At 36.8% G+C, this 27204-nt stretch overlaps 1 protein-coding gene across 1 annotated transcript in view; it reads left to right on the top strand.

Annotated features, from left to right (window-relative positions):
• LOC145933075 (melatonin receptor type 1B) overlaps window positions 1-21833 on the top strand; it is a 168590-nt gene extending 146757 nt beyond the window's left edge. The window contains exons 4-6 of the mRNA XM_083032524.1: window positions 3087-3346; window positions 10492-10708; window positions 16903-21833. Of these exons, the coding sequence (XP_082888650.1) occupies window positions 3094-3346; window positions 10492-10708; window positions 16903-17560 (1128 nt within the window). The 5' untranslated portion in view covers window positions 3087-3093 and the 3' untranslated portion in view covers window positions 17561-21833. The remainder of the gene's footprint in view (window positions 1-3086; window positions 3347-10491; window positions 10709-16902) is intronic.
• Window positions 21834-27204: the final 5371 nt, after the last annotated feature.

Here is a 27204-nt window from a genome sequence, read left to right as displayed (position 1 = left end):
GCGTGTGTTGGGGGTTAACTGTATCCCGGCCATCATCGATTCCACGAAATCCGATATCGCCGCGAAGCGAGACTGCTGGTGTTACAGTAGATCGCGGATTTTCTGCCTTCTATGTTCACGGGGTGAGTCATGTAAGGTGGTTGCTTCCCCTCCGAGCAGCACCGTGAACCGTGTCTGTATGAATAGAAATATGAAATTTCCGACCGCGAGATGTGACGGGAGGACAATGTCACAGCGGTCTGCTCGAGAGACTAGACGACGTGACTTGTCTCCGTCGTGCATTCTCACATAGATAAAGGGAGGAGAGACACCGGCGGTAACCGTATTTTGTCGCACCCCTTGTGTGCGCAGAGATTTGTAATTGTGAAGCGAAAGAGAATTTGTCTCGCACAGTCGGAATAATTCAAAAGATTGTACATTCGAATGCTCGTTAATACACACTTTGAGGATTTCTGAGGATAATCCTCCCTTTTCCTTAGTTCCGCGCGGGAATGCAATCACATCTTCTTGTAATCTAGCTCATTCAGGATCGACGGTGGATCACGGTGGTCGTCCGTCAACATCCCCCGTTGTAAGCGCATCCATCGTTGCGCCTTCATCGGAGATGCGCTTCTAGGTTTCTTGAGAGAACGAATGTGGTAACTCGTTTTTTACGCACACATTCGAACGGGATTGAAGGAGACTCGTGAAACGTGAGATGCTCTCTTCCGCCGATAGGACCGTTTGCATCTTTTTGCATCGCGAATGAGATCCACTTTCGCAAGGTGTCACAATGAGATTGTAATCTATACGTCTCGTCGAGTAGTCAGACGGTCGGAGACACCTCTCGAAATAGATCTACAATTTAAAAGCCGCTTAAAGCGGACGTAAGAGTCGTATCGTATTCATGGATCCGTAAGATGCATGTTTTCGATGTACATGGTGTCCCAAAACCATCGCGACAGTTTTCGTCAGCTACGTAGTTTAAAAAACTTCTGCTCTTCAAGATACGATTAACGATTAGAAATGAAGGACGTTTCGCGAATTAATTAAGGAGATCTTAATATTCTCGTTCCACAACTTTAGGTGGATTTTATTTTTAACAGTAGATATTAATTTTTGAAATGTAAATACTAATCTATGTAAATACTAATCTAATAACAAACTGAGAGTAAAAATTAAAAAAAAATGACGCTAGATTCGATAAAGAATTCGTAAAGAAAAAAACGAGACAGTTTTGAGACATCTCGTACAACGAGCATCGATCATTCCGGCTCATCCTCTTCCGCGCGAAAAGACGGAAGCGAGAATTTGCAGTTTGCTCTTCCATGGCGTGTCAATGACGCTTTCGTTCGCTCGCGCAGAAGTCGTTTTTCAATTAGGAAAAGATACCGGTATCGTCCGCGGGGAAATTGATTTGATGTCGATGTGCGTGAAAGGTCACGTAACGGGATTGATGAGATTATTGGCTCGAGGAGTTCGCCATTTCAAGCTCTAATGCAACAAGTGAAAATATTTCTATAAGTAGTAAGGAAGGACGGTTTGTCGATCGGGAGAAAGAGCGATGATGCAGCTTTATTATTAAACGTAATATTCGCGATCAATTTCTTCGCGATCGTCGACCGGCGAAACACGGCGTGTTAAACATTTCAATGGCCACCCGAGGCTGCGTTTGCTAATGAAAATTTAAAATTCACTTTGGAAACGCTATGTCTGTGTAGATACGATCGAGACGGTTCCATTTATATGCAGAATAGCGAAGCAGATAGGTTTCATTATTGATAATACAATTTAAATTAACGATGATAATTTGAAACATACAATAGAATTGCATGTTTCAAATTAAAATGCATGCAATATAAAATTGCAAATATATATTCATGTCAAATATACATACGCATAATATTTAAAAAAGAGAAGATTTAATATTTTCTATAGAGAAGTTATAGAAAATCAATATATTTAATCATTTAAGTAAAACTAAAGTTGCGTTAAATTCAACAGAGAAAATTTTAATAAGCGAAAGCATTTTATATGTTTTGTGTATATTAAAACATTTTTTCTTTTTTTGCATTTTATAAAATATTTATTTCACCTTTAGAAATTTATATTTGAGTATATTATTTGAGCTATTATTATAAATTATGATATAATTTAGTGCATGATTATAATTTTCTCATACATATGAAAAATACTGTGACTGACGTCACAATCCAATATGGCCGCGGTGAGCACCCAGGAGCCATAAGATGTTCTTGTTTTATAAGCTTGTATAATATTTCCAATTTTTTATTTATATAAAACAAGCATTTTTTAATTCTTTGATCGTGAAATATTTTAATATCTTTCTCTATATTTTTCTAAATATGTTCTTTAAAAAAAACAGAAGCAAAAGGATACCTGCTCCACTTTATTCGTACAGATTGTCATGTTCGTGAAACTTCTTTGCCGAGATAAAAGGCAGTTCAGATAAATATGCATTTTTAAATTCCTGAATTAAATTCCTAAATTCTTCTTTTTCCAAGCTGCACAACATTATATAATATATAGCGTCAGCTGTTATCTTTCTGCGTGCATGACATTTATATTTGCTAATTACCATGATATTGCGCAGATGTTGTTAGCGACAACGAGGACATTGTAGAAACCTAACATGAGCCATAGGTCGGAACAGGTGACTATCCCCACACCGTGGTTCGATCGATAATTCACAATTAGGGTGGTCGGTATGGTCTTGTTGGCCCTAATCTTCAAAAGGCCTCTCTCTGTATAATAGTGTGATATCGAATAGCTTTAGCCTCGTTTCCTCCGTGTTTCGAACTTGAAGACCACCACGAACCATCCTTTAAAGTAATGAAAGACGGGATGTGTTGCTCATCAAAATTAGACTTTGTTATATTTGCCGTTAATCACCCGTGCGTTAATCATCAGATATAAACTTTAGTCACCGATCGCAATTTTAATTTGTACTCAAAAGTGAGTGAAAATGTTTTTCTATCAAAAATTTTGTACTGCGATTAGTACAAAGATGTAAAATAATATTAAGCAGCAGATTTATTTATATTATTATTTATCATTCTATAAACAATGATTTGTGTTCTTCTCAGTTTCAGAATGAACGTAACAACAATCTATAACGGTGCGAGTACCGTGGCAAGCATCATCAGTATCGAATCTGGAGTAAGACTGAACAAGACATTAAGTAGCATTATCGACAATGACCTCGATGTTTCGCCGGTGACCTTGTCATCGGCCTGGTCCAGAGTGGCCCGACTTTTGTTATTGGCCTCTCTCGCCGTCGGCGGGAGCGTGGGTAACGTCTTCATGATATCCGCCGTGGTAGTAGAAGACCAGCTCAACAAACGAGGTATGTTTGCAAATTTTTTTTGCACTTATAGATAAAAATGATAGACGAACGCGCAGAATTCGTTTTATAGAGACGAATAGTATATATATATAGAGAGAGAGGAGAAATTCTTTTCGCTGTATAAATCCGAGGTGGAAAATTAAAATGGTAAAGGCGAGAGACATTAGAAAGGATTGAAAAGAGTAGAAGGGAAGAGAGAAGGCGGCAGGGGAGGCAGTGGTACCTGAAAGAGAATACTCTCATCGACAAATGCAACGACAAAAGTTTTTACTCTATAGAAGTATATCCGACTAAAAGCCATCCTGGGGGTCGTACATTTCCGACATGCCTTGCGACAACGTTCTTTCGTATATATCGTCGTGGTAAGATCTCTTATCTTTTTTTTGCGTCTCTACGGACAAAAGCGTCCTCCGTCTGTATCCGGCTGGGAAGGGACATAACAGCAAAGAACGACGTCGTCGGTACAATCTGTAGGGAAGATGGGATCTTCATCGTGCCATTATACCTGCGGCAATGACGAGATCGATTTCTCGTATTATTTGCAAACCGAACTTCTCTCTCGTCTCTGTCTCCTCCTTGCAAATATGCCGGCGTGATAATAAATAATCCCTAGGCTGCGTTCGGAAACGTCACCCGAGTGCATTCCCTCTCTTTCTATATCACTGAGAGAGTAGTGATATAGAAAGCGAGGGAATGCACTCGGGTGACGTTTCCGAACGCAGCCTAGGTGTGCGTTTTATATATATATATATATATATATATATATATATATATATATGCATGTATATATTGCGCGTGTCGCTGTCTCCGCGCTCTGAAAGACCGACCCGAGATAATTATTATTTGCACGCGAGCGCTCTCCGCATAGAGCATAATAACAATGACTGTAGATACAATGGAACACAAAGCAATGGGAGTGGAAATGTAATTACATTGTCGCTTAAATATATCGTTCTTCCTTCTCTCCTCTTTATATATATGTATCTCCTTATCTTTATATTCAATTTAAATCCACAAGTTTAAATTGTCACAGAGAAATTGGGTCGCGCTTGAAAACGATCTGTCTACAAATTATAGACCTTACTGCTTCAGAATTTTCAATTTGAAGTTTTCGGTGATAAATTAGTTAACGAATACAAAAGTCCCGACTCTGTTCTTTTAAAAAAACTTTTCGAAGAAAAAATGATAATTAAAAAAAAAATTAATATTACCTTTAAATATTTTTTTATGAAAATTATTGTGTTTGTGTTTCGAATATATATATTTTTCTATCACACACTTGTATTAATTATAATTATCGTCTGTCTTGTAATTTTTTATTCATATTTATTAATATTTTTATAGCTTTTATATATTTATTACACACATACACACACAAATACACACATACATTTATATATAGTATATATATATATATATATATATATATATATATATATATATATATACTTATATATCATGTATAAGCTTTCTGAGAAGACTTGATGTCCCAGAGCAGCGAATCAATTTTACTTTACCGTACTTTCTCTCTCTCTTTAAATGGACTTTTTCCTTTTTTTTTCTTCTTTCTCCTTTTTTCTTCCTTCTTTTTCTTCTTCTTCTTCTTCTCAGCACTCCAATTTGTCGAGTTTCTCGGTTTTATAACTGTGTACCGTCACACACTGGCCAGCCTCGTAATTCTTATTGAAACGGCCCGAAACATTTTTACCGCTATTTTATTCCGCATGAATCTCGACAGTGGCGCAAATAATACCAACTTTCGTTCGTCTGAAACTATTCACCGAGAAAATCTCGTTCCGTTTTACTCGTTTTGTCAGCTATAAAGTTCTTTTAATGCGCAGTTTGCTGTGATGTGTCGTCTCTCGTGCCTCGTGATGACAACGAGAAACTTGGGTCATTATTATCGCGGTAACGAGAATTAACCTTCGCCTCGTTCGTGACTATTTCTCGATTTTATAATAATTGTAAATATATCCGGACTCAACGTGATGAATGCAAATGTTCTCAAGAAGATGGTGCTCTATAATCGTTTCCGCATTCAATGCGCATGTTCAAAGTATGGTATAAATATTGATAACAACCGTGAATGAGAATACATGAATCCTTGTTTATTCTGAAATGCAGAGAGACGATGGGAATGCATGAATATATTTTTACATTAGCAGTCATCTAAATTGTCTTTGAAATATTATTTGCTGATTTATTTCTTAGGTTTACAGTCATATATTTTTTATTGGTTAATGCTTTAAAAATAACATAATATGATGAGAGTGTATATAAGTTATATAAACTAGATCTGTTTTCTTATGAGAAAGAGAATGCACATAATTTTTTAATGAGAGATTAATTCGTTTTTGATGTAGTAACGTAATTACGATATGTTTAAATTTTTATTGCATTAATTTAGTCTTTTCTTTTATGATTAAATTTTTTTTAAATTATAAAATTATGTAATATAGTTTTTAATTTAATATTCTTTTTCTCTTAATAATTATATGCTAAGAGATCTCTATACAATTTTTTTGTATTGTCTTAAAATAGTTGAGTATCTTAAAAAAAATGATGAAGTATTTTAAATAAAAAAGAAAAAGTTAGATTGTATAAAATAGCAAGTTCTCCTTTTATGAGAAATATCTATTACTAGAAATTTTGCTCGAGCCACTGTCAATTTACGCGAATGGCCAATAATACATAATACAGGAGTTTGGGTATGGATGGGACATCGTAGGACATCGAATAAGCTTGTAACAAGATTGAAGTTTTAATGTGCCGATCGCGCGCGCAATTTCGAACTTCACGATCGTCCCTTTCCAATAAATACGTCCGAACGTGACGCGACGGCAACTGGCCTGTCTGTAGCCGGAAATCCGGTCCTACCACTGGGCGATTCCTCCTTTTTCCGCGCGTCGCCTCCACCCCGGCGTGCGGCAAGAGAGGAGGAACGTCTCCGGTGTGTGTGCTTGCGGAACGAGAGAGGATCGCGGGAAATGCTTTCGTAGATGTCCGTTCGTGCCTGACGTAAACCCCATTTCCACTGCGGACGTGAAGTGTCGGACGGACTTCGGCTTCGTTTGCGTGAACTCTGCCGGCTCGGCACAGAGAGAACTCGGTAGAAACAAAAAGCCCCCGTACCGCAGCGGGGATCCACCGCGATGCCCGGTAACCCGAATGGCGCCGTAATGGATTGCGCAGTCGTGGGGTCCCTATAAGGGTGTACACGGATGAGCGAGTCAATTTCGCGGCGCGTAGCCGCACGAGCGGGCCCGGTTGCCGTATAACTCTGCTAGCCTCGTATCTAATGCCGCAACGAGAGAGCGCCGTTCTATATCTTCCATCTTCTCTCTGTCTCTCTCTCTTCTCCACTCTACTCGTTCTTGTCTCATCTCGTCTCGTCTGTGGGGTGCTTCCCTTGGAAACCCCGATCACGGAGGCGGCCGAACGCGGTGAATCCACGCCGGTAATGCGAATACTTCGGGTACTCCGCGGTGCGGTTGGCGAATAGTTCGGTTCGGCGCTCGTGAAACGACGGGGCACAACGAGGAGATGGAACGAGGAGGAGAGCCTGTGCGCGGCGGGCTGACTCGGTAAATCGATTAAAACAAATTCTGATCAGCGCGGATTCATTCGGTACGTAGAAGAATACTCCGGGGTAGAAGGGGGATAGAGAGCACGTTCCCATGACGATGCTGCGGCACTGCGGCTAGACAGGGGACCCGGATGAGAGATGGAGATATAGAGGAGGATGAGATAGAGAGAATCAATTTCGAAGTGACGCCACGGAGCGCTGATGCGGGATAATTTATTCCACGCATCAACCGCTGAATCGATCGGATCTCGTCACGCCGAAACGTACCGCCGGAAAATGCGATCGGCGAATGCGGGCGGCGCGAATGCGACGACTGCAGGGCTTAATTCGCCGATATCTGAAGAGAGAGGAAGAACGCGGGGGGGTCCCTTGCCCTCTCGATCCTCTTTCCGCCTCTGCAAACCCTCTGCGCGCGATTCTCTCTTCTCTCCCCCGAGTTTTCGTCTACCTAGCTTACCGGAGAGGCCGCGATATTTCATCCTATTAACCGGCAGACGAAGGCGAAAAGAGGCGCGCCTACCTTGCGCGGACGGTGCAATTTGTCGCGTAATCATTTTTATCGCAGTGGTGTAATATCCTCGCCAAAGGCGCGAACACGTTTGCGGCCGTCCTGCGAACCGCCGGCGTGTTGATGCGTTTTGCGCTTCCTAAAAAGCGACAAGTCCGAAGTAACCCTCGGTAAAAATGTCACTTTAGCTTTCGAGCGAGGGTGGAAATGTAATTTATTTTATCTGCTAGAGCGTGTTCCCCAGATATTCTTAATGTTGTGATGTTAGGATTATTAACTCTTCAATCGTACACAAACGTACCGGTATTGAGAGCTTTGTTTTCAACAAATGAGTAAGAATAAGAAAAGTTTGCAATAAATTAAATCGATAAGAATCTCTCCCCCTATTAATTTATGATATCGTTATTTTATGTTGATTAACATGAAAATGCAAATGAGCAGTGTATTGCAACCGCAGTTCCGCTTGTAAAGAAATAAACATGTATATAAGAAAATAATATCATTTTTCAAGAATCTCTCTACCGTGCAATATAATGTTACATTTTTATCTTTTGACGACAACAATGTAAGAGACTGTTTCCGCAAGTACTGTAATATTTTTTTTTTTTCAAATAGATATTAACTTTATAAATGACTTATCCATATTAAAATGGACATATGTAAGTAATGCGTTGTACCAGGTACTTTAATGAGAGTGTCCGATGCCAAGTGCCACTTTGCGCGAGATAGTGATAAGATGTCGAGAAAAAGACTAAATTACACGTGCCGGCTGCGAACTTAACGCGCCGCTTTGTTTGTAATTTATAGGTGTTGATGACTCCTTAAAAGTGCTTTCACGACTTAATTAAACTGCGCGGTTAAAATCGTGACGCTCGGCTGCTCATAACTATATACCTTTTCTAAGTAATTTGAATACCTGATATCCCACTGCATCGTTTTACGTCGGGCGTAGGGCATTATCCCATTGTGCGCGGTATATATTTACATAAGGAAACCAGTAAATGAAAATTTATCTTGTAAGGGTGAGTGAAGCTCTAGCTTCGCAACACGGGTAGAGAACGGGGCAAGATGTGGGGCTGCAAGAAAATGTATAATTATAATAATTGCTCCTCGTGCGCGCGCGAATGCATATGTATGCGCGACTGACTGGCGATTGACTAATGAAAACTTCATTTTTATTCATATCATAATACACACAGGTCTTTTCTTCGTTTGACGGACGGATCGTTAAGCTCGGCGCGAAAGCTCGAGTGCCTTAGCACTCGTGCACTTGTGCGGTGTGAAACAAAATAAAAAAAAAAGAGAAAGAAATGAATCTTATTATGCATTTTATTACTCATAGAGGAGATAGTGTGAGCGAGCGTAACGGCGTATACGTTCGTTCCCTTCGCGCAACCTTATTATACCGTTATACTCCCCTAAGGACGTGCCGACGTACGGATATTATTTCTTTTTTCTTCGTGTGTCTCTTCGTCGGGTATTGATCTCGGGGAAATCCCCGAGAATCGAGGGAATATATCGCGTCGCGAGAGAGGGGCAGCAACGCAAGATAATGCAGATATTACGCTCCTTTCTTTCTGCGACTCGATCTCTACGATTTGATATTTCGCTTAACCGGGCTCCTATATATATATGAACTTATGAAACGCTATAATCGTTGACTCGTAATAACAGCCGCTGGCCTGCACCGGTGGCCTCCAGCCTCTCGTTTTAGTAGCTGTCGTCGGTCGAACGCCGTTACCGTCTGAACAAAGTTTTACAGCCGGCATGACCGTTCGTTTCGGTCGACATCGTTTTGCAATTACTATGGCTTTTACGATTCGCCCGAGAAGAAGCTACGACCTCTGATATTATGCCCCTGTGGGCGTGCGTTGATTAAATGTAGGAGATTGAGACCGGCCCCTGGTCTCTCTGTGCGATTCTCCGTGACGGTGAAAATCAAGCCCTCCCTTAGCTCCCGGCACAAAGCTGCAAAAAATCCAAGATTTTTCAGTCCGCGTAATATAATAGTTTGGCACAAGGGTACCCGATCGAAGGCTGGCATTCTTTTGCCAACGGAAGGGGAAGAGCGTGTTTGACGCTCTTGGCAGTACAGTCGAAATCCTGGCGTCGTGTGTGGGCGATAGATCGATATGTATCCAACACGGTTACCCTGTGAATTTATATCACTATCCGGGAATCCTTTCTCTTCGGACGGAGCGTACGCGCGCGATCGATCGGAAACGGTGAATTCTAACCCAGTGGATTACATTCTAGACGGTAAATTCTAGCTACTGCGACATAAAGCTGCGACGAAACGGTTCGTAAACATGTCGAAGAAGCCTCAAAAGACAAATGAAACCCCTAATTTACACGCATTAGCGCAGCCTACTATCTGGCCCACCCATCTCCCATCGCGTGACAATCGCAGCATTAAGGTATTAAAGCTGATATTGTATAGAGTTCCCCCAAGCTCTCACAATACGCGAACATTCACGTGTAACGACGGAATTCGCGATTATTCAAAGCTACCATCAAGTTTTAATAATGGTGCATTGTTAAATTTTTTTATGGAATATGAATTTAAATTATCACTCGTCAATGATATTTAATCCGCTTATCTCGCAAGAATCTCGAAAAAATTATTCGAAATAAAATTTTGTCTAAAATTTAATTTGTCCATTAAATGAAATCCTCGCTTTTGTTTTTAGAAAGATTATAAAATATGAGAAAAGCAGATCTCTCTCTCTCTCTCTCTCTCTCTCTCTCTCTCTCTCTCTCTCTCTCTATATATATATATATATATATATATATATATAAAAGTTGGTAATATTGACTATAGTAAGGTTTTTCGAACTTAATGTATTAATTTAGATATCGCTTCGCGCAATTTTGCGATTATCGCACGATAGAGAAACATTATTTCAAGTATATCTGCCAAGATCCTACCCACAATATATAATACGAACGTAAAAAGTGCGGAACGTCGACTCTCTCGAGCGTTTCCAGATCGCAAGAACTGTTGGAAGCTAATTACTTTAATGAGTTTCACACGCGGATTCTTTTTTCCAGGAAACGCGTTCCTCGTGAACGTGGCGCTGGCGGATCTGGTGGTGACCGGACTGGTAATACCGGTCTCGGTGATCGTAATCCTGGCGGGCCACGAAGAGTCCCTGGCTACCTGCCGATTTGAGTGGACCCTCGAGGCCCTTTGCTTTTTGGTGACCGTATTGACGTTGGCCGCAATCGCCTTTGAAAATTACGCACGTCTGTGTCTACCCGCCGAAAGGTATGTGTGAGAATGGAGAGAGATCCGCGTAAAATGGGTGTTTCCGCAATTTAACGCGTCGACTGCCACGTGACATCACGGTCGCGTTTCATTTTCCCGTCTATTTTCTCCCGGGGATCCTTTTGTGGTTTTGTGATATTTGAGCGTGGTATATATCACGCTCGAAATCGAGAAATTCTTTGGGAGAACAACTTAACTGCAGTTAAGTCTTTTATCTTTATATATTTCTGATTGCTTGTGTGCTCTTGGTTACTTTTTCTTTCTCAATCCAAATTTTCTCTTTCAATTTTCTTTGTTGAAAATTTATTATCAAATTTATAGAAATATAAAATATATATTAATTCATCAATATTTCTAGTCAAAATAAAAAAGACAAAAATTAAAAATTTTATAGAATTCCTTTTTAATCTTCCTTATATATTTAATTTATGTTTTTAATTTTTATTTTCGTATATATGTATAACATTTGACAGAGATCTGTTTTTTTCATGTCTAGACTGTAATTTATACATGCAACGAATAATTAAGTTTTATTTCAAATTGAATTTTAAAATATAATTTTTTTTTTTTTAACTTAAACCGCTTTTCTCAAATGACTTTTCAATCATGCGTGTAAATGTAGAAAAATAAAAAAGAGTTTGTTTATATTTATAACGTTTATAAATGTATACAAATAATATCTTGATAGAAAATTGTTATATTATGTATGATAAAAAAATACTATAAATTATATTAATAATTGCTCATATCTAATCTGGACGCAGTTATTATCTAAAAAACTATAGATTTATATATCACGCTTCTGTATTGCGTGATATACTTTTTGCAGTAAAATAGTCGATGCGTTACAAATAATGGTCAGTTTAATGATATCATGATTTTATAGCGTGTGGGGGAAATGCAGAGTATCGCTTTCATAATGCGATGGTTACCCAATATTTCATATATTTATGGCTTTTCCGGACAATACGATTACAGTGTTGTAGTGCGAAAACGCAATTTTAATGTAATGACACACATTGTGTCTCTGGCTCGGTACTATTTATATGCAAAACTCCAACTTTCTATGCAAATTCATTTGCTGCGACATTTCCATTTGCGCATAGACACAGTTCCGGATTAAAATGTTTCCTAGTTAGCTTGCACGGTGCAGCTTGAATACGTAATAATGTAATTCGTTGTTCGATCAACTAAACATATTAATTTATATTATTATTATTATTCGTGAGAATTCTTGTGTCTATAAGAATAATTAATTTTATTTAATAGATGCACAAGAATATTTTCTCTTTTCACGAAAAGCTCGGCTAAAACGAACCTCGCACATCACTATTTCACACATTATCGATTATACCCTCGACAAATCCGATGTTGAAAAAACGATACGTCGGTAGATCGGGGAGCGAAAGATTGATCAGCTTATTGCGAAAATAATAGAAAATGGTGCTGACCTTTCGTTTGACCGTTGAAATGGCGTGAATCCAACTCTGGACATGAACAGTGACCCGGTGCCCGATCAATATTACAACCCTGTAACTGCCACCCTTCGGGAAGACGAGTCTGCTATTACTGTTATCGCGTCGTCTCATCCGGAATACTTCTTGTGTGTGTATTTTTTTTTTTTATTCTCTTCACCGAGACGTCGCGGACTCGCTCGCACCCGTGCGTCGACGAACGACGGGCGAAAAAGACGGCGAAACGCGTTGTCAGCGACGGAAACAGGGGGGTGCCCCCCATTCGCCATCGAATTAAGTGTCGGGCGCTTCGTCGATCGAAAAGATATAGCACACGTGACCGGTGGCGCGATCAATAGCCGCTACATTCCTGCGATTGTCGACGCTTTTTGCCACCGCTCGTCTCATCGCACTCGACTTCTTTTTCCCCCGCGTCGAGGGGGGACGGTGAGGGTGAGCTCTTCAAAGCGTCGCCTTTAAACCCACGCGCTTTGTTTACGAGGTGGCGTTTGTCGGTTACTAATTGAGCGGTCCGTTTCCGGAACGACGCGACACATACACACATGAGCACGCTCGTTCTTGCCCACGGCCGTCACTCGCTCTGAGGGACGGATGGCCGAACTGATGTACTGCGGTGTAATCGTTAACAAAGTTTGTTATTTGTCCCGTAGGGTGGCATGAAAAATGGATCGAACCCCGGGGTGTCTCGATTTGTCGAGCCGCCGCAAAAACTAACAAATTCTCACTCGCGCAAAGGCCGGATAAAAAAAGGGTTCCTCTTTGGTTTGGTAGACAAACGGGGGGACGGGTTTTTAACGCGAATTTTATCGGCTGGCTGTGGCTTTCGATAACTGAATAAAGAACTTTACAGTGTGACGCTAGCCGATTAATCAAATCGACTTGTTTGATATATAATCGGAAATATTATTAATCACTTGTTTTATGCTGATGTATATCTGTAAGAATTTTTATTGGCTGATGTGATATAAATTTTTTCTATTATTTATAAATTACTAGAACAACACAAACGCGCGCTACGCGCGCGCCATTTCTCGATTTTATATAAAAAAAAATGATATTTTTATATAAAATTTGTTTAAATTTGATTAACATTTTTTGACAGATAATTAAATCGTTAATTTGCTAATTAAATTTTAAAATAAAAATATGTTGTAAATATTAAAAATGTTACAAATAATATTACAATTAATATGTTTACTACTTAAAACTCGAATAATATATTTCATTGTTTGCATATAACTTTTATATATATAATACAATGTACTATCAAAATATACAAGCAATAAATTTTGAATATTAAAAATCGATACTTTGTAGCAGCGGATCCTATATGGCGCAAACTTTTATTATGTATATCAAATAAAAGAATTTGCACGCTCGTATCTATTTGGTATAAAAATAATCTGCAAACAATGTACTATTGAAATAAACAAGCGATAAATTATTGGCTCTTTATATTAAATAAATACGAGCATATTTATTGCTTAGAGGCTAAGGCCTCTATAAAGCCCAGAACATTTTCTGTCGGCTCATTTTGTAGGTCTTGAAGAAATCTTTTAAAGATCTCTTCTATAAAGCCTAGAACAAAAAATGTTCTATTAGGCTTTATAGAGGCCTTAATCTTTTCAAGTTTAAACGTTTATCGGGCAAATTCAGCAAACTATAAAATTAAAATAGCAATATGTTGTGAATAATATGTTGTAATACCTTATCCTCGATTAATATTTTTGTTACAGAAATCAGCTGATTAAAACGTTAATTTGCTAATTAATTTTAAAAATAAGAATATATGTTATAACATTTAAAATAATAATCTTTTAAATAATGTATATTATAATTCCTTAAACTCGATTAATATTTATGACAGCTATCAGCTGATTTCTGTCAAAAAATATTAATCGCAGATAAAGCATTATAACATATTATTTATAAAATTATTTTAATTTTTATAACATATTTTCATTTTAAAATTTAATTAGCAATGTAATGCTTTAATCATCTGATTTCTGCCAAAAAATATTAATCAAGTTTAAACAAACTTTATATAAAAACATCATTCTTTTTTATATAAAATCGATGAATGGCGTAGCGCGCGCTTGTTGTTTTAGTTCTTTTTTGAAAAAGACATATTAAGTCGATTCTCGCAAGTATTGTTGCCTCTTTTCCGCGAAAATATTTATCAAGTTTAAAGTATTATAACATTTTATTTAATTTTATTTTGGACTAACTGTCAAACTGCTAGCTGCTAACCCTCGCGATGACAGCCTTTCGATGCTACGAATATAACACACAACGCAAATCGACAGAGAGCCAATCTGCATTGCGGAAAAGAGGCAACAATACACTTCGAGACTTTCGAGATGACTTCGATACATTCGAGTGGACTGCGATACATTCGAGAATCGACTTAACATGCCTTTTTTAAAGAAAGGACTATTTGTATTTTGACTTACAAATGAAGAAGCTTGACACATTACACGTAAAATCCAAGTTATTTACAGGAATCTATTCAAATCTTTGAACTTGAAGGGCGCGAACTGACACTGCAGAAAAGGTAGGAGCAATCAATTTTATCCCACACGCGATATCAGATCCAATATGTGAAGATGGAGTTAAATCCATTTACGGTTAGCACGCAAACAAGCTACGAACTTCATCAAACTGCTGCGACTACCGACTAACAATTTGCCTTAATAAACACTTGCATTATCCTGCAGCAGGAGATTGTCTCCATTTCCATGTAAATAATTCACTTCGATCAAAGGCGAGGCTATCTGGTTCTTGCAGGCGGGTCTTCATTTGGCTCGGTCGTTGTAACGTATATACCAAAACCTGTGTGCTTGTAAAGCTCTTTGGTCCCCGGTGGCCTTACCACCGTCCGCGACAATAGTGGCCCGAAAATTACGCCCGCTTGTGTTAACTGTTTGCCAGCCTTAGGATAAAGCGAGTGGTACCGGCGATTCCGGCAATCGATACCACGTTCTTCCAATTCCCACACACATGTAGTACATATTCTTGTTCCGCTCCGGGGATGTTTTTATCCTATGATATTTCCACTAGCGATTCACTCTTTCTTTTTCTCTCTCTCTTTTCTTTTCTAACGACAAATTTATATAACACAAACTACGAGAAAGATATATGTAATAGCCTCCTTTTGTTTCAGACCGTTTTTTATTGCAAAAATATTCCGCGAGTTTATTGTGTAATCACCAAAACTCGCATAATAATTTTTAAGAAAATATGCTACTGACCTTTTTCTTATATGTATGTATCTGACTTTGATATTTTTACCGAGCAAGTGTTTCTAAGGCAACACCCTAAATACGATAATATAGGCACACACACAAGTCGGGTCATCGTTTGAAGGTCGAAATTCCGATGGGGACAATAAAGGGATGAAAATTATGTGACCGCGCCTGTTTACCCACAAAAAGGCGAAGCGTTCTGGATAGAGAAATCGATAATTCGTACTTTTATATCCGCGCTCATCGTGTTACTCGACTTATTTATTATGTAATGCCGCGCCTTGATGTTTTCTCGAATCAGTGAACACATAAATATTTCGGGGTATTGCGCGCCCCCGCTGTTATAAATATTAGATAACGTTATTAAAGTTGGAGAGAAAATTATAATATAAAATACACGCGCGCGTATGCCTCTGGACGCGTATCATTCTGCCTATGGCAAGAAAGTATCTCGCTGATGATTAACGTCGTTGGATGGATATGGGTAATGTAAACATAGTGAATGGGGTAGAAATCAAATTACTGTTATCAGTTTAAGCCATCGCGTATAATGGCGTATGGCGGCTACTGCTTGGAACTTTGAGTTTGATGTTGAAGTGCTTCTCCGGTTCTCTATCAGCGTCACGATCGAGTTCGTAATTTCGCATTCCGAGCGACGTTCTCTTTAGCTTGAATTGCCGGAATCCGTAACCGATAGCAGACGATCCCGGGGGAGACGACGACGACGACGACGACAACGAAGACTACGACGACGACGACGAAAACGACTGCTGCTTTTCATACGCACGCGGAAAGTTTCGCGACAATACGGCGTTACGGGAAGTATTTTAACCGGTCGCGTCAGAAGAATCACGGCGAGCACGTGGACTCGGGGAAGTTTCCTCGCATTGTAAACGAGAAATCGTCCGCCAGCGCCGCTAACTCCGTAACTACCGACTCGTTTTTCAAGCCCCTCGTTAATCCACAGACTAGTACGACCAACTCCGTAATTGCAGTCGTAGTGTATCACTGGCGGAAATATTTTCTTTAATTGAATACGTCCGTATAAGAAAGCTGGGACTTAACCAAGCATGATGCAATTAAAGGGAGAATACCCATCCACGAGACAATGCATTATTTCCTGTTATTTTCGCAAGATTTATTCCTAGATATCAATTGTAGTGATAGCCGAGTTGTGTAATGATGATATGCCGATTTACATTTATATTCTTTTCAAAACATGTCTTGATTATAATTGACTGGACTTCATTTTGTTTGATATAAATTATAAATTCGAAACTATAAAGTTACGATGGTGTTTGAGTAGATAAATTATTGACAGCCATTAAACATTTGTTAAAATGTTTTTGCTTCAATCATCAGTATTAGAGGCGTCATATCGTACAGGCGTACCTGCATTTTCTCCTAGTGTATTTATTAATAATTTCAGCAGCATATTTTAATCTTACACAAGCAATATATTTTAATCTTCTAGATACGCCAATGTAACCGCATGCCATGTAACATCCGCGATTGTTTTCCTCTGGTTGCTCGCCGTGATTGCAGTAGTCTTGCAATCAACTTTCGACGTGGGTCCTGACTTTTGTCGTCGCAAGCTCAGCGGCATCGCGATGGAGCAAGTAGTGGGCGCGAGCCTCCTGGTCGGAGTTCCTACTCTGATAACGATTTTCTTCTACGTGAAGCTGGTGATGCGCGTGCGACGTGTCACGCGGACGTACAAACCGCCGCTCGCCTTTTCCTGGGACTACGAGCTCACCAAGACGAATATGTGCAGCTGCGTGATGTTCGCCGTGTTCTGGTTGCCATTCGGTTTGGCGGTATGCGTGAATTCCTTCAGGCCGATCAGCGCCCGCGTGCTTTACAATCTGGCCTGGTTCGCTCTGTCCAAGTCTTGCTTCAACAATCTGCTCTACTGTGTGGTGAACCGCCACTTTCGCAGTGCTTACGTCAAGCTCTTTCACTACTGCTGTTGCAAGACCACGGTGAGCTTCTCAAGGAGGCCTCGCGGCGGTGAGGGCAGAAATGCCAGCGACGTGCGTCTACGGGTGCACATTATTCACTCGTACGCGAGTCCGTCGTCCTGTCGACCGGCTGTGGCCAGGCCGAACGGACGTGACGTCTATGAGCTCTAGACGCGACGCAATGCACGTGCGAGATGCACAAACAAGACGATAAAGATGTCGTTGCATCCATCCGGACCCCGTTTTGCTGCGTAATGAGAGTCCATTCTTGCGAGATGAGGCAATCATTGTGTCGAGGCACAAACGACGTCGCGGCGGGACTCTGGTATCACCTTACAAGGAGAATTAATTGGTTCGTCTTTTTCAATTCTTTTGATTTCTTTTTCGACAGCTGAATTATTTTTACGTTGAATGAAGTTCTTTCCGTTTTTATAAGGATGTCAAGAACAAGTTCTTTTTACAGAGATAATTAGTTTTGACATAACTGAAGACGTTGACGGTTATTGCATAGATCTGATTTAGTAATTTATATATTATTTTTATTTTATTTTATATATTCTTTTTTTTGTATTATATGTATCCATAAATTTTATGGATATATTAAGTTTTAACTTCATTATTTTTTATTAGTACGTAAGGATATTATTTTGTAAGAAACAGTGAAGACCTAAGCACGAAAACATCGGCACTAAAGATATGTACATGTGACATAATGATTGTCGTGATGTTTAGCAGTTATCGGCGTCGATTCGAAAAGAATTCGAGCTTATTGGGTTTAGGAAATAAATAGTTGAAATATAAAAGGATGTGCAATGTTTTTGACGCTGAAACGAATAGTTGCCGTCCTTTGGAAGAATGTTTCATATATTATAATCCTATTGAAGCTTATATAATGTCACATATATTTCTGATTTAGAGCAAGATTTGTTCTCTGACCATTTAGAAATTTTCAATTTTAATCACGAAAATGTTTAATTTTTACATTGATAATGGCATTTTTTACTTTCGAGTGAAAATTTTAAACGCGGATATTCTATTTTAGAATTTCCTGGCAATATCAAACGTTGCATTCTTTTTACATGCATTTTCTTATTTATCGCAAAACATCGTCCATTCTCGGTAGAGAAGAGTGAAGCCTATTTCGCGAGATTTCATCTTGCAACAAGGGAGAGGGGAGGGTAGAGGACGAGTGTCTCACCCGCGACAGCATTTTATCTGGCTGCAAAACGAGACGCGAAATGCGGACGAGAGGGAAAATAAGGTTTTCCCAATCTCGATTAAATTTCTTGACGGAGCTTTACTGGCATCCCAGAAGGGAGGATGCCGACCGCGAAGTTATACGCGTACGTTGGTGGGGAGTAATTTACGCTGGTTGCGCTATAAGCTCGCTATGTGTGAGATTTAAGCTCAACGAACACACTCTAGTAACGCCGCGAACACCACATTACGAATTACGGCGGCTCCGTAAGTCGGCCGGTAGATGAAAATGCCGTAACGTTTAAGGAGGTACTTGGCGGTGCTCATCATCCCCCAAAGTTAATAACATTCCAGTAAGAAGGTGAAGTCAGGTGGATCAGATAAGGGCGATTCGATGATAAAGATGGCAATAATATTAGTTAAAAACTTTTAGCACTTTGCTCGTCTATCGGTTTCGACGTTCGGTAGTTTAGTGGGATTTCTTAAAAAAAAAAAAGAAAAAAAAGAAAAAAAGAAAAAAGAGATCAAAAAGAGCTCTCTTCAGCCATTTATTATGTAAATCGCGAACGATCACACGCGGGAAAAGTTTTTTCGATGACGACCAAATGAGAATCAAGGCTCAAATCAAGTACCGTAATATGTTGCTTCATTGGCGAAAGTAATGAGATAAAATGACTGAGTGTTCTCTTGTAAAAGAATGAAACCAGTCTTAAGAAATATTATTCTATGTGCCATAAGACTTACATAAAGTCGTATATAATCTGCCCTTAGAATTCATTACTCGACAAATATCTTCACTCATCTTGCATTCATTGTCAGATTGACTTGTTGTTTGTTTTTACATAAAAAAGTTTGTGTAACGCTGCCACCAATTTACTTAATTTTAAACATACATATCGCACAAAATTTGATAATTAATTATAGTATATATTTTTCCCTTGAACATATCTTGTTGCGAATAATCCATCAAAGTATTGAAAAAATACCCTGAAAAAACGGTACACGTTTTATTGTCTCTATAATCTCGAGATAACTAAGAGGCACGTATCTGGATTTAATAAAAAGTGTACGAGAGCTTATATACAGATAGCATCATATTGACGCAGAGAACGCGAGGACGATTTACGACGGAAGATACGGGGATTAACGCAAAAACACTCTTCGAGAGAGTGTGACTCAATTGACCCCTGAAGCTTTCGTGTATTTCGTGTAATCGGTCGGTAAATATTGTCGTACCAATTATTTTAGAAAACGACGCCATTCTTCAGCCCGGTTGGGTAATTCGTTATGTACCCCGTTCGGCGACGTGTTCGCTTTGCTGTGTGTCGCGTTTTCTTGGGACAGACACTGTGTTTCAGGGACCGCGATTTATTTAGTAGCGTTTCATTGAAGGACACTCGCTCGCTCGCGAGTGACACTATGGTATTCGCTTTACGAGAATGCGCTTTCTCCGTCCATATATGCGCACGTGCAACTGAGATCGCGAATATCAGAGAGAATCTCGTTCGATGATATTTGCATCCCGAAGAAAATTTCTTTTGGTTCGTTTTTTGAACGACATGCCTAAATGTTCGTCAAATTTTTTAACCCAAATTTTTTTCTGTATAAAATTTTCCGATGTGTTCACATATACGCAATTTTACGATTTTTAACGGGGATAGTATGCGATTATCGCAAATAATAAAAAAATTTTAATGATAATTTGTATTAAATTTTGATAAAAAATTAATTTATCTTTGCTATTAAAATAACAACTTTTAACTTTTTTAATAATGCGTTATGTAATTCCAGATTTCATTATTTAAAGTTGTACAAGAAATTGCCATTTCAGATTTGATTTATTATGTTGAAAAAAATCAGGTTTACTTTTTGCATCCTAGGGAATATGTCTTGATTCTAGATTACATTGTCTTTTGTTAAATGTATTTTATATAACATATTTCAGCGATGGCAGCTTTGATTATTGCTAATCATGTATCTAAGCACATATCTCTATCATTCTTTACATTTAGAAATTTATTCTGTTTGTATATATCTTAAATTAACAATAAAATGCACGTGTGATACGTGCACTTGTGTAAAGTGGAATGTTAAAACGTATATCGCTTTCCATCTATATCGCCATATCGTTTACTTGATATTCAAACTTATACGCAAGCCAATAAGCGTATGCAAATAATATGTATATCCTAATATCATATGATTCTCTTAAAATGTAATTTAGGATATATAATTATACTCGAGAATATAACTAACAATAAGCACATATATAATTGACGGTCTTACTTCGTGTATATAAAAACAGTAGGAAAAATAGACGAGTGATAAATCATATACGTATCTAAAAAAAAAAAAATGTTACGCTAGTATATTGAACATGTATCAAATTGATAACGCACTATTACATGATCGATGCTTCGATCTTAGATATGTAATAGGGCCATATATTTGTGACTGACAAACAATAATACTGATCGTGTTACGAATCAAATTTTTTTATTCGCATATCAAAGGAGAAGGTATAAAAGCTAGAAAAAGGTGCCTCGCATGACATGAAACAATATCATTTCAGAGTTTATGATCTTTTTGGACTTTAAGTTCAACAATATTTCTTCGAAAGAAATATAATATTTCCCTATTGTGACTTTCTATTATCCTATTCGGTAAGTTATTCCTCATATTCATCAACTTTTTTATTGTAATAATAATTTTAAAAAGACTTGAACAAATTTTTATTGTAAACGTTCAGAGACAAAGAATAGAGTATAGAAAATAACGGCATTCATTAATCTGATAATATACGATGAAAATAGTAGATTTTAATATATAACGAAAATAACATGTTTTGAATAATAATCTTTAAGAATATTCAAATTATAATTAGAAAATTTATATTGGATATTTATCAGGGAATTTTGTTACTATTTATTCTAATAAAAAATTTTTATGCAATTTTTACTCTGATTATTTTGGAGAACGAGGCAAAAAGATGATAATTAAGACAAAATTGTTAAAGAAGAAAAAATTTTTAGTACAGTTTTACATGTCTAATATACTTATATGGTATATGTTTAATGTTTAATCCGACAAAGGTAAGAAACATATATTTATTTGTTTTTGATGCAAACATTATGCAAATAGTATTTTTAATTTTGATAAGTGATAATTCGAATAAAAACATAGCTAATTGAAATTTTAATATGTTATACTGTATGTTATATTATATGTTATAATATGGTATACATAATCTCAGCAAAAATATTTTTTATATTGGTCAAATGCTCAAATAAAAAATTTAATGCAGCATTATTATTTCTATGAACTGGATTTTGCTTATTGACGGATTTAGATACAATTTTTAAACTAAGTAAAAAGTTTTGAAAACGATTTTATATGTCAAAGAGACTTAATACTAAATTTAACTTAATAATAAACTTTATATTAAAAATTAAATATTTTATTTTTACTCATATAAAATTTTTTTTCTGATTTTGGCATTTGTGTTTTGAGGTTTATATAAATTATTGCACATACACATACACATTCACACACACACACACACACACACACACACACACACACACACACACACACACACACACACATATATGTTAACTCGTCTTATATATATATGACTGTATTTATTAATTGAGATTACTGCAATGGCGTATCTCTCCTGACTGTATATCTATAATGTCGTATTTTACACGCCTTCTGTCAATCTGTGATCAGACTTTTAGGTATGTAATAGTAGAGATTGTTTGAATAGTGTATGCGAATATGCATCATATCCTCAAATTTTGCACATTTTATCCGATTCGTGATAGCTTGATTATTCTCCCACAATATATGCTCCTCGTAAATGAAATTAAATGTAAGAAAGCGACGGCTTGTCAAATACGATGAAAACACTTTGATATTCTAAGTGACGATAATCGTCTTACAAAGTGCTAAGTTTGACTACTGATTTGCGGACGTTGTGTGCAAAATTTGAAATTAAAATTTAAGCGTCTTTCAAGATAGGAACTTTGATAAAACATCCGACGAGTGGCCGCGCGTTGATCAATTATGCGGGGGGAGGGGAACATTCGGCACAGTAGAGATTTTATTAAAAGTTCTGTCGCCGAAACTGAGTTTTCGGCAACGCGAACAGACGTTTGGGATAGTAAGAAGTGCCGTTGACGATAATGCTTGAGAAATGGGACCAGGAACTAGTTTCTCGTGACTATATATACCTTTTCCGGTTACTTTTATATCGTCCGCTTTGTTCATTCTCAGAGTAGTCGCAATAAGAGTGCTGTAACTATTTCGCGATCGTGTAATTTACGCGAGATCGAGAATTTCTACCGGTAAAATTCCGTAAACAAATTTGCAAGTTTTGAGAAGTAGGGAAAATTCATACACGCAATAATTAAATGATTTGAACTAATGTAATTAAATAATTTTGCTTAAACGATTGTTTCGCGTACTTGCCTTAGCGTTAAGTCGCAAGTAAGCGCCTAAGTAAATATCCCATATCTATACACAATGTGTATTGTATCTTCGAAAATATACGTATATGTATTCTCCGTGTATGTATATATTATACGATGCGTGCAAAGCATAGAGTTGGACGTTGGCGAACATTATCGAGTATATTGGTGAACGGGATCGATCGATAGGCACTGCATGCTTTTCGATATACAACCCCGCGATGCCATGATCATCACAGTTATCGTAAACGATTTGTTAATCGAAAGCTGAAATTTATTTCCGCTTACCTCGTTACGTGAGATGGGAATTTTCATGCTTTTCACGCTGCATACTTTTGCGCTACTTCCTTGACGCGTTATATACCGTAGCTAATGCAGTGTCCGTCCACGAAATACTCTTTTCTACGAAAAAGATACAACGTATTCTTAGTTATAATTATATAATTCATATTATATATATATAATATATAATTTAATATATTAATTATATAACAGTGAGATGTAAAATTCTTTCAGAGATAATGATAGTATAAGCATATAAAAGTGCGATTTATATCTAGAGAAATCCGTATGTTTTATGAAAAAGGGCGATTGATTTTATTATTTATCAATGAGAATAATAAATTATTTATATTTTTACCAGTGAAAGAGCGTGATTAGTTTACGATTAAAGTTTTACTTGCGCATAATTTTATTCTCTATACTCTATATAATGAATGAGTCCTTGATAGAGGGTGCGTGTAGTATTTTGTAATGTGATATCAACATTTATCTAATAATTTTAATCATTAAAAAAATTACTGTGGATTTTATTTATATGTGTCAGATGTAATTAGATAGAGATATTATCACATTGATTTGCTATTATCGTTAGCGATAATTAGGGCATGGATAAATGTCGCTAATTACGATACAGAATATTGTAGAGAAGCATTAGACAACGCTTAAAAGCATTTGCCTTTATGTCCTTGACTTATTGAATTAAACGCAGGTCAAACTCGTTCAAGCTCATTCGTTCTCGTCTGCGTAGTTGACTGGTGTATTAAATGTAGAAGTAGAGAGTAGAAGAGAGGGAGAGAAAGAGAGAGTGGTAAATTGTGTTATAGATGATGAGCAGAGATATGTATATGTCTTAGGTAAATCAGGAAGAACGAAACATTCCCGATGCACTTTTCTGGCATAATTGCATGTAAACAGTATTGTCGAGCGAAACGAACTGTGCCGTTTCGTAATTCTTCCGGTTGTCTCAACTCATTTCAAGGATTCGATTAATTCTGACGTGTTTCGTACAAACTTGTCTGAGCGGATTCTCGTCATGGTGGGATATTTGGTGGCGTGTTCTGACGGGGCCTCATTCTGACAAATTTGTACCGAGCGTCGGAAATAATCATATACATCGAAGTAAGTGGAGGCGATTATAGCGAATGCGCCGTGTGATTAGGCCCTGTACTGTAATCATCGGGACGCATTTCATTAATACTGACATCTTCGTGCGAATTTGTTAGAACGAGTTATCGTCGGAACACGCATTGGCTATGATTACACCTTTGGGATATGATCGTGTGGTAGGTATACGCATTTTTCGACAGCATCACGTTGTAACTTATATGGGGCATCGAAATGAGCGTCCACAATAATATAGATGCATTAGTGAATTTAACTTTTTTTTTTGCTAAAACTAAATTTTTTTCAACATTTTATCAATTCAGATTTAAATTATATTATTCCGATATACATTTTTAATTTTATATAAAACTTGTATTACCATTTATGAGGAAGGATAATTATTGATTGAGTTGTTGAATTGTTTCATTTCAATACACTTGATTAATTCTGATATTTTTTATTAATATGTCAGAATAAGTTTTCTTTAAAACGCGCATTTGCTTGATTATGCCTTTGATCTAAGATTATAGTAGATACGTAATTTGTCAAAGAAACTCATTCTGACGAGTTTTTATATCATCGAAATAAATCAAAATAAATCAAAATAAATCAAATATATTATGATAAGTGAAAATGATTACAATATGCATCATATGATCAGATCTTTTTCTACAAATCTATCAGAATAAATTTTCTGTAGGACAAGTAAATTGCTGTAACTCGTGTCATTGTTTCGTTTTTGTTGCTTATGTCGAGGCAAGTATTGTACAATTTGTTTGTATGTACATACGTTCGAAATCGAAATGAATAGTATAGATTTATAGATTATATAAAGAGAGCCAATTGTAATATTGTTTGCGGGTATACCATCGAATATGAGCCATGCGACATTTCGAATACACAAATCTTAAAGCATGCTATTGATGATTACTGTACGAAGTCATTGAAAAGCACTACATTCGAAACTTTGAGGACCACGAACTCACAATAACATTAGCCATGGATCTATATAGATTATTCGTCTTTTTCAACAAGTGTAGCGGTCGCAATTGAGATAAATTCTATATAAAACATCAAGGCATCCACGAGAGAACTACGAAAGAAAAATGTCTTTGTATATCTGGCCCGCGTTTATACGCGCAAAAGTCGCGATATTAATCCGTTGTAATGTAAAAAAGAACGGCAAAGTCCGTTTATCGGTGTTGTGTCGTAATAAATGTCCATAATGTCTCGTAACAATACTTACGAACGTAATGGCTGATCAATTGATGACAACCAATTGTTTCGATTAATACGAGAGTAGCGTATAGTAAAAGTCAGGTCGATGTGTCTTGTGTGTTAACTAGTAGAATAGTAAAGTTAGTTTATAGAACAACCACGTAGAACAATCTGTAACGTTAACATCTAGCCCTCTAGCCCTAACAAAATCATAAATCGACGCAAACTGTGTACCGAACTATATAGATGTATTTATTTTGTACTGAATGTATTTCGCATTGATGTATTTTTTGTGAGGGTGGACGTAGCACGCCACGTCGAAACGACATTCTGATTTTATTAATACTTTACCGTGAACTGTGCATATGTAAATTTTATAATGTTGTAATAAAAATGCGTTTCTCTTTCTCTTTCCTTATATGCTGTGAAACACCGCTAATATGATACACTGCTGTAGTTGCATAATAATTGTAATGACAACGCTTTCACATTTCGTAGAAATTCAACTCTAAATATATTTAATTAAATTATATTTTTTAATTTCAATCATTACTTTTTAATATTATTGTTAATTATATTAATTAATTGGTTAATTCAATTTTTAAATTATAAATCTTATTCTCTCATAGTTTATTCTATAATTTTATGCATTCAAAAATTTTGTCAGCCTTGTTAGTGCCAAGCGTGAAAATTAACTATTACACTATTATTTTTCTTTTACAAGACTAATAAGATTCGTTTTAATTATAAAAAGAATTCTTTGAAAGATTGTGCTTATGTATATGTGGGGGAGATATAAACTCAATTAATTTTTTCTTATCTTAGATATTATTAATTATATAAATTATAGAATAGTACTACTTTTGCCTTTTATCAATTATAGCTTCGATTTCTAAAATCTGGAGAAAATGCAGACGAGTTATTGCAATAGCTGATAACTGGATATTAACATCATCTCTCGAAAATTCAACGAGGTATTCTGTCGGCATTGTTTTATCAGTTTGTGATAAAGTATACTGGCATTTCTGATATCGATTTTAGTGGAGTAAAACGCTTATCAAGCCTTGTTTAATACATGCATTTGCTTCATTTTAGAGGCTACATAATTAAATAAATTTTTCGAAATTACTGATAAAATTATTGATTAGCGCGTGTCTTTATTACATGTATAAATTTTGACTGAGAACACATTCCATGCATAATAGTATATGGTTCTCCGCATATACTATGAAAATCGATATATATTATTATTGAAATATTTTTATTTATATGTATATGTGTGCATGCAGTTATTATTCTCATAAAAAAAGAAAAATCTTTAATAAATTTAATTGCTCTTGATAAGATAATTTCAGAGAGAATAAAATAATACTTTATAGATAAAATAAAACATAAAACTTGTATTTTATATAACATTTTAATAAATATATAAATTTTATTGTATTTCATAGTTTTCTGCAACATGATCTTTTATTATTCTAGCATATATTATGAAAATCGATATACTATTATTGAAATACTTTTATTTATGTATGCCTGCAG

This window comes from Prenolepis imparis, unplaced genomic scaffold (assembly GCF_030444845.1).
Source record: "Prenolepis imparis isolate NDT839.2.m4 unplaced genomic scaffold, iyPreImpa1.0 SCAF_2, whole genome shotgun sequence".
Lineage (NCBI taxonomy): Eukaryota > Metazoa > Arthropoda > Insecta > Hymenoptera > Formicidae > Prenolepis > Prenolepis imparis.
Note: the sequence above shows the minus strand (reverse complement) of the source record. Positions and strands in the feature narration are given on the sequence as shown.